This window comes from Pantherophis guttatus, chromosome 1, assembly GCF_059756535.1.
Source record: "Pantherophis guttatus breed Tessera chromosome 1, ASM5975653v1, whole genome shotgun sequence".
In the NCBI taxonomy this organism is placed as follows: Eukaryota; Metazoa; Chordata; class Lepidosauria; order Squamata; family Colubridae; genus Pantherophis; species Pantherophis guttatus.
In genome coordinates this window covers 257,598,452-257,612,145 of record NC_142063.1, presented here as the reverse complement: position 1 = coordinate 257,612,145, position 13,694 = coordinate 257,598,452, and the positions used below count along the sequence as shown (strand labels likewise).

General features: G+C 34.7%; 1 protein-coding gene across 9 annotated transcripts in view; it reads right to left on the bottom strand.

Annotated features, from left to right (window-relative positions):
* The window catches only part of EYA4 (EYA transcriptional coactivator and phosphatase 4), a 101,568-nt gene that overhangs the window by 28,087 nt on the left and 59,787 nt on the right, over positions 1–13,694 (bottom strand). For 5 of the 9 annotated variants that reach the window (XM_034418839.3, XM_087887164.1, XM_087887177.1 and 2 more), the window contains 6 exons: positions 12,323–12,447; positions 11,213–11,281; positions 8,905–8,997; positions 4,921–4,987; positions 2,088–2,230; positions 1,825–1,968 (listed from right to left, as the gene is read on the bottom strand). In XM_034418839.3, coding sequence (XP_034274730.1) covers positions 1,825–1,968; positions 2,088–2,230; positions 4,921–4,987; positions 8,905–8,997; positions 11,213–11,281; positions 12,323–12,447 — 641 coding nt within the window. The remainder of the gene's footprint in view (positions 1–1,824; positions 1,969–2,087; positions 2,231–4,920; positions 4,988–8,904; positions 8,998–11,212; positions 11,282–12,322; positions 12,448–13,694) is intronic. The other 4 variants (XM_087887172.1, XM_087887168.1, XM_087887175.1 and 1 more) reach the window with 1 other exon arrangement.

The following is a 13,694-nucleotide window of genomic DNA, read 5'->3' as shown; positions in this document are numbered from 1 at the left end:
GCTGTTGTAAAGTACTGGAAAAATATATTGATAATGGTTTGAGAGGGACAGGATGTTTAATGTAGTTTCAAGGTTTAAGAGAACTTCTAGTTCATGAAGTGACCATATTTAAGATGGCCATATCTATATCAAACAGAGAGTAGCTCATCTCTGTCCAACATTCTCAACATAAATAGTTAAGGAGTAGAATCATGGTGAGGACAGCAAAAAGATATCTTCAAATATTTAACAGCTAAGGTGGAGAAGCCTGCTGTCTTGGCTTGTGTAGAATCTCATTTTATTGTTTTTTGGAAATCTCTCTCCTCAAAGTTGCTTTAAACCATGGGTTTTTTAGTGTGTGAACATATGAAAATTGTATTGTGAGCCCTGAACCAGGCATATTGCTATTAAAAAAGCAACAAAGGAAACTCTGGAAAATCTTCTCCAAATTCAGCCTTGACTACATCTTGTAGTCTTTGTGACATGCAACTTGGAGTACTGTGATGCAATTTGTGCAAGCTTCAACTGGTGTAAAATGTGCTGGCGAGGGCAGTCATTAATGTCAGTTACTCAGCACATGTGAACCACTGCCCCATGAGTACATTGGCTTTCTTTAAAGTTCTTCATGGCATAGGACTGGGTTACTTATGGGATTACATTTCCCAAGTTGTTTCTACCAGTCCTATTTGATTTTGGGCCGGAAGGACATGCTCTGGATACCATCAACTGTGGAGTGTCAGCTGGCAGGACCCAGAAGAGGAGTTTTTGCTTAATTTCCCCTGAAATTAGAGAGGCCTCATCCTTGTTGGCCTTTCATAAGGCCGTGAAGACCTGGTGTTGAATTGGATAGGTGTGGGTTAGAGCTCATCTCCTGGTTGTATGGAAGACTGATCATGCCTGGCTGCTATGTATTTTTACTGCCTATTACACATAAAAATGAATTCGGAGACTATATAAATTGAGTGAACAAATATTTAATGTAATGTAGTTTTACTCATTTTACAGCCTCAATAAGCCTCCCGCCATGTTAGGTACCATCTTCAACCACCAAAATATTGCTTAACCTTGTTGATTCTGTGAAAAACAGTGTTGTGTTCTAATGTGGAGACTTGTTCATCCTACTCACGTTTCTATTCCCAATTACTAAACCAAAATAACAGAATATGCATCATGGTATCGTAAAATAAAGTCTGTGCTTTAATGTTTATGTCATTACACTATATGTAAGAAGTGCTACTTGCCTTGTGATACACATTTTATCACATGCCATCCCCTCCCAAATACCTCTGGACCTACAAGCGTTTTATTATTGAAAGTTTTGGGAACTGAATAGAGTTTAAATTAAAAAAACCCATTATAGCTACTTTTTGTCAGGATACAGAGGTACATAAATATAAAAGTGTCATAAATATTAAAAATATTAATTTTGTGCATGATATTCCAGGCCAAGAAAATTAAAAGTTGCACAAATTATACAGAGATATGCTCAAGGTACGGATTCTCAAAAGCTATTTCATATGGGCTTTAGTTACGATTGTTGCCATTATTATTCTCATTATCAATCTTTTCATATTAATAGTATGATTTATTACTATCAATGAATAATATTTTTGATCATTTCTAATAATTTTGGTAAATAACTCTTCTATAAATTTTAAATAAGTTACATTAAATGTGTAAAAATATCAACCAAATTATCTAACTTAAATTTCAGATCATTATACTTTTCTTTTTTTAAAAAATGAAAGACTCAGACAGTTAATAAATTTTATTTGCAACACTTACCAATTATGTAGGAAATGTATGAGTTGTAAGAAAATTCAAAAACAACAAGGAATTACTCACCTGGCATTTGGTATGAATATGGTGCTTGGCCTGGCTGTGGTGTGGAGAACCCTGGGCTGTAACTAAGACACCCAGTTTGCAGTGGTGATTGTGTTTGTGAAAGTCCACTTTCTGTCTTGATGCCCGGCAACATTACACCCAAATCTGTGTAAGAAATTAATGTTCAACTGATTCTTACCAATGGAGCAGGTAGGGGAAACAAAGAAATTCCATGATGTCAAACATATTCATAAGCAAATAAAGAACAACTGGAAGTTAAATACCGTAAGCAGGTAAACTGTAAGGTTGCCCAGTCTGTGAGTAAGCTGTATACACTGCTGGTTGCTGCATTCCTGAATACTGGGCCTGACTGGCATAGGCAGACATTGTTTGAGCTGCTGGCGTAGAAAGAATATGTGGATAGGGTCTAAACAGCAGGAAATGGAGAAAAAACTATCAGTCATATAAGATACTACATAGATTGTTGATTCAAACAATCATGCCTCAGTCACCTCCCAGTGGATTATTGTAACATGTTCTACATGGAATAGCACTTGAAAAGCATTTGGAAGCTGCAGTTGGTCCAGAATGCACTGGTAGGGACAGCTTTTGGCATTTCTCATTACACCCATATTCCTCTGCAAGAAGCCAATGAGCTTCTAAGTGGAATTCAAAATGCTGGTTATTACCTATAAAACCATACATGGAATAACAATCAGATTATTTGTGGGTCTGTCTGTCTTCTAACACCCATTAAGTCTAGCAATGAGGGCATGATCCAGATCCCTTCTATTAAACAACTGAATCTTATTGAACCCAGGAATCATGATTTCTCTAGGGCCTGTGTAACAACATCCCTCAATAAATCCAGACTCTATTAGATTTTCATTAGGCATTGAAGACATGGCTGTTCTCACTGGTGTGTGGAAAGATTAGGCAAGCACTACTGTTTTTATAAATTGGAATTACTGTTTTGACTATGGGCATGAGGCTTTAAACTGTAAAAGGAAAGAACTAGGAATGTAACTGAAGTGAAGGAATGGTAGCAAGTGTATTTTTGAGAATTGTAGGAAATTTACAATAACATATCAAATGTTGGAATTGAAAAGTATAATTTAATATTAATATTAATGATCGAAGGAAAAAAATATGAACACATCAGTGTGTTAATAAATGGTAAAGGTTAAGACTAGGGTACAAGTGTTGATGTTAAGAGGCATTTCAAAATATATATGGATCTACACTTGGAAATTGAAAGAATCTTTACTGTTCCAGTCCGCTTTGTCTATGAGTCCAAATTAGATAAACAAAGTTTATTGATATAGAAAAAATATGATAGTGTGTAAAGATTTGAATTTTGGAGTTTATTACCCAAATATGGAGTTGAAGGCTGGTTGTTCAATGTGATAACAACATATGAAGTAATGCATGCATGACAATACATGAAGTGCTCAAGAAATACTGGCAACCATTTGTTTGAAATGCTATAGGACAGTGATGGCTAACCTTTTTGCCATCACATGCCAAAAATGGGGGGAAGCGCAGGGGGGTTGCGCGCACGTGTGCCCACACCCATAATTCTATGCGTCCCACCACCGCGCATGTGTGTGACCCCCCGCGCTTCCCTCGCTTTTGGCATGTGATGGCACAGCGGGCCCGGTAGGTTCATTTTTCGCCCTCCCCAGGCTCCAGAGCCTTTCTAGGAGCCTGGGGAGGGCGAAAATGGCCTTCCCCACTTCCCTGGAGGCCCTCCGGAAGCCAGAAATGGCCTGTTTGCCGACTCCCAGTGGGCCCAGAAGGCCCGAAAATCAGCTGCCCAGTGCGCACATGTGTGCCAGAGGTGAGCTCATGTGCCAACCAATATGGCTATGTGCCACCTGTGGCACACGTGCCATAGGTTCGCCATCACGGCTATAGGGTTTCCTGCCTGAGCAGGAGGTTGGATTAGAAGACCTCCAAGGTCATTCAGTTATTCGATCATTCGGTTATTCATTCAGTCATTCGGTTATTAATTCGGTTATTCGGTCATTCGGTTAACCAATAATCGGTTATTCTGTTACTCAACACTGAATAGAACAAATTTTTGGTTTAGGTATTTAAAAATTAAATGTAAAAAGAATGGCTACAGTGATGTTAGGGGTGCATTGATTGGGGACATGAATATGGAAGTAAGTTTGTATGGAGATGGTGCTGTGCTACTAGCCAAGAAATTGAACCATTTATAGTAAATACTAGATTGACTGCAGGATACATCAAGGGATACGGTTCTGAAAATTAATGCATCAAAGGCTAACATTTGACAAACATACATTTGTCAGGAAAAATTAGATGAATGAAAAATAAATGGTTTAAACTAAATTAAGTAATTTAAGTATAAATTGTAATCTATTTTATTATATAGGTTAATGTATTTCTATCAATAAAATTACCTACAAATGCAATAATGGATTAAAACTTCTATAAATATAGTATAGACACATTAAAACAATAAAGTACATACAATAATATAACAAAGACCATAAGTTCTGCAACACAGTTCTAAGATATCAAATGTCCTGGGGAATAGCAATGGTTTTATTATGCACTTAAGTAGTGAGGAAATTTATGTATGGGTAATTGATTTACACATGAAACTCAAAATCTTTTACAACTATCATCCAATGCAAAGATACAAAAATAAGATTAATAGAGAGTTATGCGTAACCATAACAAGATTTAAAGATATATACAATACAGGGCCATTCTTGTCACCATTACTTCCCCTAGCCTAGTCTATGCGCCCCAGATTCAATCAGGAGGATTTCATCATCTTCCAAGCATGTGTGCTTTCTGGATAGTTGTAGTAGTTATGATTGGAGTATACAAATCCAGAAAATAATTATCCAGTGCACATAACTCATAATTTTAAAACTTTGATTCTTCATATAAATCACTCTAACATTAATGACATTTAATCTAGCAAGCAATGAGTTTAAACTGGGTCAAAGTGTAAATCTTCATATAACTATGTATTTTATGCAAATCCAATGTGGTTCCTAAATTTAAGCCAATTTTTAAATAACGTACTTGCAGAAACTGATATACAAATAACATATTAAAATATACATGCACACTAACTTGGAGGGATATAGCTGTGGTGAGTATTGATGTGAAGATCTTGGACTGTAGCCACTACTTGTTATCACTGTAAAATAGAAAGCATTTACAAGGTTCAATTTATCAGCTATTGAAATTTTTTAAAAAGGCTTAATTTTTTTGAATGCTTTAAATAAAATTGGTAGCATTGTGTTATTCTTCACAATTTATACCTGGAAACAAATAACTAATCTATACAATGTCTTACTTTTTATGATCATATTTAGTTTGGTAGATGCATTTAAGCAGAACAAGTTTTCATAAAGATACAAATAAATACTTTTCAAATACTATTCCTGGACTGGGAGGCCATGCCATATTCTGCTCCTGTTTGGATTACTGAAATGTGTTGTACATGGGGCTGCCCTTGAAAGTCACACAGCTTCAAAATGTCCGGCATGCACAGCTGAGGTGTCCTGTGGTTCACCTGAATAACAACACTGCTGGCTTCCTGGGTGCAATTCAAGGTGTTAGTTGTCATCTTTAAAACTCTGTATAGCATATAGCCAGGTTACTTGTGGGCCCATCTCTTCTTCTTTCCCATCCTAATGGATTAGACCTTGGAGGCATGTCTTCCTGATGACCATCCTAGTCCTTTCAAACATCCTGAGATTAAAGGGATCCCTCCACTCTTAGCCTACCAGAGGTCTGTGAAGACCTGGCTCTTTTCCCAAGCATTAGTCTAGGATGGGGTTGAACTATGAGGATGATAGGTCTGGTGCAGCAGTGAGTTTCACATTATGTTACTACCAGTTTGCCGCACGTGCTCGCTTCGTGTGCACGCCCATTTCAGGCATGCTCCTGCCTTCTGCATGTGCACCTGTCCTTCCGCGCATGCGCTTTGCTCACACATGTGCCTTCCATGCATACGCCCGGCCTCAAAAACGTGCCTAAATAGGATGGCATAGAGCGGGGGCAGGCCCACCCATGATTTCCGCTGCCAGCTCGAACTGCTGAATACCACCTCTGATCTGGTGCCCAGGGGGAAAAGAATACTGTTATTTTTTACTATGCATTTTATGGATTGTTATGAACGGCCTAGAGTCATTCCATAAGATAGGCAGCCATATAAATCCTATAAATAAATAAACTTTATCATATGAAGCTGTGCTAAGATTACCAATGAAAAGCTTGAATGGAAGACATTTTATGGAAATAAATCTTAACTAAAATCTGGAAGAAAAATCAAGCATTTATGGAATATAATTTTTGTGCAGTTACTTGCCATACTGATGAATACTTCATAAGTAATATTTTACAACTTAGATTTGTTTTATTAGAAAGCATTTATATTCAAACCAGTTGTATATTCAATTTTCATCTCTCCTTAGTTGCTCGAGACTTCTACCACATATCTTATTTTGTTTCATAAAATTAACACGAACTACAGAATAACAAAGAATTGGGTGGAAATCATATGGGAGTAAGAGTCAGCAAAACCCACCATTTACCACAGATCCCTGATTTAAGAGCAATGGGAACAGCAAATCCACAACCACCATGCACAACATCATGTTATATATGTGCACAGCAACTATGCCAGTAGGTTTTTCCCCCATCCTGGCACTCTCCAGATGTGTGGATTATACAGGTGGGCAACAGGTGGGGAAATGACTATTATCCAGTTACTCTAGTGTAAGATTTGGTGCACATAGCATTCCTGACTTTTATGTTTAACTATTCATATGATGCCATGCAGAATGAATTCATTAATGTTAACAGAGAAGCTTGCTCATAAGACAGCATAATATGCATTATGGGGTGTAAGCATAATGCTCTGTATTTGTAGCAATGAGTTCAGAAAGTATGTGATTTCTGTTACATGTGTTTTCAACTTTTTAAAACTGATTTTTGCAGGGCTAAAATAGTGGGGCCACAAAATGGAATTGCTGAAGTTTACACAAGTGATTTTATTAGTCCAATACAATTTTAACAATTGGTTCCCAGGCAACGTCATCTACTTTTCACATTGAATTCAGATTCAAAAGCTCTTGTGCTGAATGGCACAGAACTATATGTTCCAAAGAAAACTAGTTTAAAATAAATAAAATGAAGCATGGGTATCTACAAGCCCATGTTACTTAAATCAAAATGATAAAATCAGTGTGGGATCATAGACGCTGCTCATTTTGGATCTGTAACACTACTTTTTGTCACTGGCTAGTTTGACATATCTCATCCCCCTGCTAATACTGTTGAAAGGATTCATGAAAATATTTTCATATTTCTTTGGATTTTTGTTAATAGTGTTGTTCTTAGTCTTAGCTAGGGCAATGGATTCTGGCTTATGTTGACAGTATTTATCTTATTACTTCCACATATAAAAATACAATATTTCATGAGGTGAGAGTGAAAGCAGTACTAATTTTTCTTTAGAAAGCAATACATTCATTTAATTTTATACCGAAAACGCACCAGTAGGGATAACTATCAATTGCATACATGCCCACACAAAGAGCAGCTGTATTTTTCTGCAGAAGCTTAAATGATGATAATCATATTCTATTAAAATCGTTCAAGAATATTGCGTAGCCTGGACTGATTCCAAAAAATGTCAAGTTTCTCTTTCGTCTAACCATCTGTCTTGGCTACGGCAAATGTGTTCCAAATATATATATACCAAAATGTGAACGAAACCTTTCAAAGCCATTCCGTATCAGCCCTCTAACATAGAGTGTCTTTATTAAGCCATCTGCATTTCATTCACTTTCAAAAAGATAAAAGCACTGTACAAAAGGTAGCCCTGAAAAATCCCTTAGTCTAATCAATCATACTTTTACTTCAAAGTAGTTTCCTTTTTTCAATATGCCAGCCTTTAGCATTTTACAGATAGGTAGCAATTCCTAATCATTTTGCAAAACACACTTTAGGCAGGAACCAAAGAATCATGAAGTAAGTGCCATGTACTTAAGACCTTTAGTTTCTGGAGCAAAATTATCTGAATATCACGTTTATTTACTTAACCATAATTAAATCTCTTCCACTTCAGCTTCATGGCATTTCAAGAAACACGGTTAATTTCAAAAGCAATATGGGATAAGATATGAATGGGCTGACAATGAAAGAAAATCAAAACTTTTCGCTGGGTATATTGACAATTTTTGACTCCCTCTTTACAAGCATCTAAATATCTGTTTAATATATGACTTTAAAATAAACTCTAAATATTGTAGACTTTAAATGCTCTTTTAAATTTTTTTAAATGTTGAAAATATTTTAAATGGCTTTTGAAGCCCAGAAGAATGATAGGCAAGGTTTTGTAAGCAGTAGAAAAAGTTATAAGTAATTACATTACAGTATACAATTCTAAGTTTTGTGAGAAGTATGAACTTAAAATGGCTGCTCACAAAAATTTTTAAATGTATTGTAACTACATACAGCCAAGCCAACTTCCCATATTATCCCGAAACTGTTTTTGTATTTCTTTATATTTTAAACATTAGAATATTTCTTAGATGAATGAGGTTCTTTTTATGAACTTAAACCAGAAATTCTTCTGCTTCCTTGCTATCTGGGTGATATTTGCAACTTTTAATAATAATTTTATACTTAATTTTGTTTAATAAAATAAATAATTTTAAATATTAAATTCTGCTATTTCATATTTATTTCCACAATATTTTATATTGTGGAAAGATAGGGCATAGAAACTGATTTTAGTGTGTTATAATCTGTGAGACAATAATTGTGGAAAGCTGTCCGTAGGCAAAATTATACTTCCCCTAAATTCTTCTGTCATTACTGTTACTATCATTCATTATATTTAACTTTAGTAGCAGAAAAGCTTGTCATCAGATATACTGGTATAGGCATTTTGTTAAGCAAGGTAATAAGAATGGTACAAACTAACTGCCGGCATATTTTCCCATGCATTAGACGATTTACTGTTTATTTTTGTAAAGAATAGTTTGAAAAACTATAGATATAGATCTACATGCAGTATTGTGAGCAAATAATGTGTTTTACCTGACCCAGTAAAATTATCAAGAGATCCATCTCCACTTGTTGTTGTTGAGTCATTACTGTTCATAGGCTCTGTTTTGACTGCAAGAAGAGACACTGTATAGAAGAATGAGCAGATGTGAGATTGTATTTCTATATTTACATATATCATGTCAACTAAAGCAAAAAGTAAGTAAATTTAAGATATGTCAAACTATACACACAATGAAAAAAATTAGTAAGATTCTTAGAATAACCTTCAGCCATAGAACCATAGCTTTAAAACCATGCACTACTTTTTAAAATTAAAAATGCTAACATTTATTCATTTAAACTGAATATTATTTGATTTTGATCAACGGAGAAAGCTAGAAGTACTTACGCTACATTTCTCAAATATCCCTCTAACAAAAAGAGACACGGCTTTTCAAGACTATTTTTTTGTTTGTTTTCCCTTTCATTTTCAGGTTCTTGATCCCACCTCCTTTTGATTTCTAAAATTTGTTCTTCCAGAGTGATCTATGTCTTAGAGCAGGGGTTTTAAACCTGCATGCTGGCTGAGGAATTCTGGGAGTTGGAAGTCCACACGTCTTAAATTTACCAAGTTTGGAGACCCCTGTCTTAAGAGTAAAATAGACTAAAACAAGTCTAGCCCCAAAGTCTCCACATAAAACATAATGTGCATATGGTGTTTAACCTTTGTGTTTTAATTGAGATTTTTCATATCTATGTCTGTAGCATGTGTTTTGCATATCAATAATATGGCACAATAATATGGCAGTTTCTCTAGAAACCTAGTTTCATGTTTGTAAAACCTTAGATTATAAACTTAAATAGCATTTTTTTGCTTCCATTTTAACTAACTACAGTTTATATCAGAGCCAAGATAAAATTTTTCTCTAGTAAAGAAAGATAACTTTAAATCACAGATTATTTATTATGGATTGCTTTTCAAAATGAAAGGGTAAAGTAAAAATAATTTTAGGTTCATAAGTATAAATTATCTATATTGTTGTTAACTGCAATTCCAACCTCTATTTTATAGGCAGTCCAGAAGAGAAAGGAAGTGATAATTAGATATAAATAAATTAGCAATTCAATTTCCAGCTTTTACTCAGATAATACATGATTAAATAAAATTGTAGCTTAATTAAAATAATTAATTATTTTTCTTCCTCAGAATTATTTTCCTTTCTCAGGAAATCTGAGGAAGGAATTTCTAAACTACGTTTACTATAGATTTTACTGAGGTATATTTGACCGTATTTATTTTATTTTATTTATTATTAAATTTATAAGGATATCCAATTCCATGATGGCTCTGGTGGCAATAAAATCATTAATCAAAAAAGGTAAAAATAAAAAATGACAGTCTTGCAGAAGAAGAAAGACCGTTCATTCTAAAAATAATATAACAGAGTATCCATCATCTAGTCTAACCCAAAGCCTTGAAGGCTGTTATAAATATGGTCATGGGAAGGCACAACGGACCTCAGAGGGAAGCATGGTTCAGGGGATAGACATTGTGACAGAGAAACACATTTCTCAGGTTTCAACAGCCTGGTGCATGCCAATTCTGATCTTACCTATGGACAGAAACTATAGAAGATAGAAGGTCTCTTAAATAATCAGGCCCTATTTATAGCTAATCAAAAGAACCTTGAATTGCATCTAGAAATCTACTCATAACTATTGTGTGAAGCAAAGGTGTTACATGGGCATGATATGGCATATCTGTAATTCTGGGTATTGCATTCTGGACCAGGTGAAGCTTCCAAATTGTTTTCAGGGGTAGCCTCATGTGCAATGCATTGCAGTAGTCTACATGTAAGGTGTTCCTAGCACAATGATTGGCTGTGAGATAAAGAAAATTCTTCTTCTGAAGGGGAACTATATCTCCATTCAGAACTAAAGATAGAACATTCCCAGTTCTGGTGATTCCAAAATCTCACAGCTGCTCTTAATTTCTCCAAATATTTTTGATATCAGTAGTTAGCATTATATTGGACCCCCATTAATATTATAACAATTTGTGTGTGGTACACAGATCCATTCTCTTCCATGCACAATGTTACTTTTTCGTACCAGAGGCTAAAATTGTGTCTGCTTCTCTTTGTTTTAATTTATTTTATATACTTTATATTGATGTAAAATATAGCAGAAAGTCTGTTACAACAAAATCTTACAACTTCCTTGTACAATATTTATAGAAAGATTTCTAGAAATAGAAGGGGATGCATGAAGCAAAAACAATAAAGCAAATTATCAGATGCTCAACACAATGAATCATCAACCCAACCACACACATGCATTATGCTAGGATTGCTCATACTTGTTGCAGAAGAAGGAGTGCTGCAACTCAACAACCAGTCTGCAGTGTTTAAAACAGTCATGTTGTCTCCTGAGAATTGAAATGGTATACAGTGTTTCATTGTCTGAAGATCTCCTTAATGTAAATTAATATTTTTCAGGATAAAAAAAAAATCACACACTGCCTTAACATCGGGATATTTGCTCACATACAGCTTTGATCTCTGTGTTGCTTTCAGGCAAGCAGATAGACCTATACAAGTTAAAATAATCTCTTATTTTCAGTAGTATGTTTTTAGATTCCATGAAAAATGGCCTGAGTTATTAGCATGTTTTCAGGAATCAGAGTTCTCAAAACAAATCTCTTTGACTCATATTGTTGGATACATAAAATAAACAAATACTTTCATATAAAATTCAATGTATGTAGTATAAGTATTCTTCGAGTTATGACAGAAATTAGGACTGGAATTTCCATTGCTGAGCAATACAGTCCTCAGGCAAAGCTTCACATGAAGTTAAGGTAAGGGATTGCTTCCTTGGCTTCCTCTTGACCTTCCCTCATCCAGCTATCAAACCCCCATCTCTGCCTTTTTGGCTCTGCACAGCAGCACTTCTCAGCGGCAGTGCCAGGGCTGAAGATGCAGAGCCTTCAGCAATCTCAGCCACGTCAGCAGCAGGAGGAAGATAGCTGAGAGGAAGCTGGGAATAGGGCTTGAAGCAATGAATGTGTACAAATTTCACCTATTTGAAGTGAAGTAGCAAATTTGGAAAACCTTAATGGGATTATAATACAAAAATATGAAAACAGGCCCAATGTACAATACAAACAATATGAAAGGTATTAGTGTCATACTGGAAATGAAATGGAAGAAAAGCTTAGATCTGCAATAGCTAGGGTACTCAGAAGACCATCGAATATATATTTTTAAATTATACAATAAGACACTATTCAGTAAAAAAACAAACAAAATACAATTATATAGCTCTTACTACCTCATATTTAATGGATTTTTTAAAAAAAATAATGCATACTTATTTAAATTTTTCAGCTTTTTTAAGAATCTGATTATTGCCCCTCAGCAAATGCCATTTTCTAGATTTAAACTGAAAGAGGTAGATTTTCACTCACCGCCTGTTCCATTTGTGGTAACAGATGTGGTGCTAAGATTAGATTTGTCCAGTTTAGAACTACCTGGTGCTTCACTGCTTCCCACAAGATTATGAGGACTCGCTAGATCCTGCATTTCCATAGATCTATTAAACAACAAAAGAAAAAAGAAAAACAAACACTATTACTGTTATTTGCTTCATAAAAGTGCACAGACTCCTCTGAGTTGGTCATACTTTAAAGTAAAAATTGAAAATGAACATTTTCTAAAAACTTTATATATGAAAGAAAACAGTAGTCTACAATTAGCCTCATCATTATCATCATCATTATCCTTGAGAGAGAAACTGGTAGAAAAGGAAAAGACAAGAGGAGATTAGAAACATTCCACTTGAATCATGTTCTTCTATGAGGGGTGGGGGGAATAGAGAGAGGGGGGCATCTGAAAGTTTTGTCCAAGAAACTTCAAATGCCTTTTAGATAGCAGCCTGCAATTACGCATGCTATGATTTAACTGAAGTTCATCTTCAATTAAAAGTGGAAATTACAGGTAGTAATTGTCACTGCTGATTTCACTCAGAATGTAAATATGGTATATGTGTGTGTAGTAATATAGATATTTTGAATTATTCCAGGAGAGTTGAACAAAGACATGAGAAAAATTACATTAAAAAAAAGAATAATAATATCAATAGGAAATATTCCTCTCCTGAAACAATAGGCAAAATATAGGGATATAATTTTAATATAGTATTTTTATAAAAATAATAATTGGCATTTAATAGCCAATTAATGTAAGGGCTTTCATACAACTTCACTAGTCTCAAATCACCATGTATTTGTGGAACAGTAACTGAGATATGGAACTTAGATAGGAACAGTGAAACAGTGACATGAACAGTATTATGAAGGCAAGTCTCCAAGAACTGTCTTGCTAATTGGAGAAAATGACAATTTACTAAAAGTTATTACTTTCCAAAAGTATTTGCTGAGGGTAGAAAATTCATGTTGTGGAAATTGAACACCAAGTACGTTCTGGAATAGTGGAAAATTCTTGCAAATGAAAGCTTCCTACAGTTTGTCATAATAGCAAGAATTACATTGTATGTATTGATAAAAATAAAAGATTCAAATACATAAATTTATATAATGGGAAAGACGGTAACTTTTTAAAAGAAATTATGCATCTTGGAAATATGTGGCTGATTCATATAACAAAACTAAGCTTATGGTTTCATTGCATAGCAAAATGCGGAGACTCTACATTTGTAACAAAAAATATACTATGAATGTTTGTCTCAGAAGGAAACAGAATTTTTATCCCATTTCATATTTATACATTTTCTATGACTTCACTTTTTAAAAAAATATTTTTTTTCTCAAAGCCTTACTT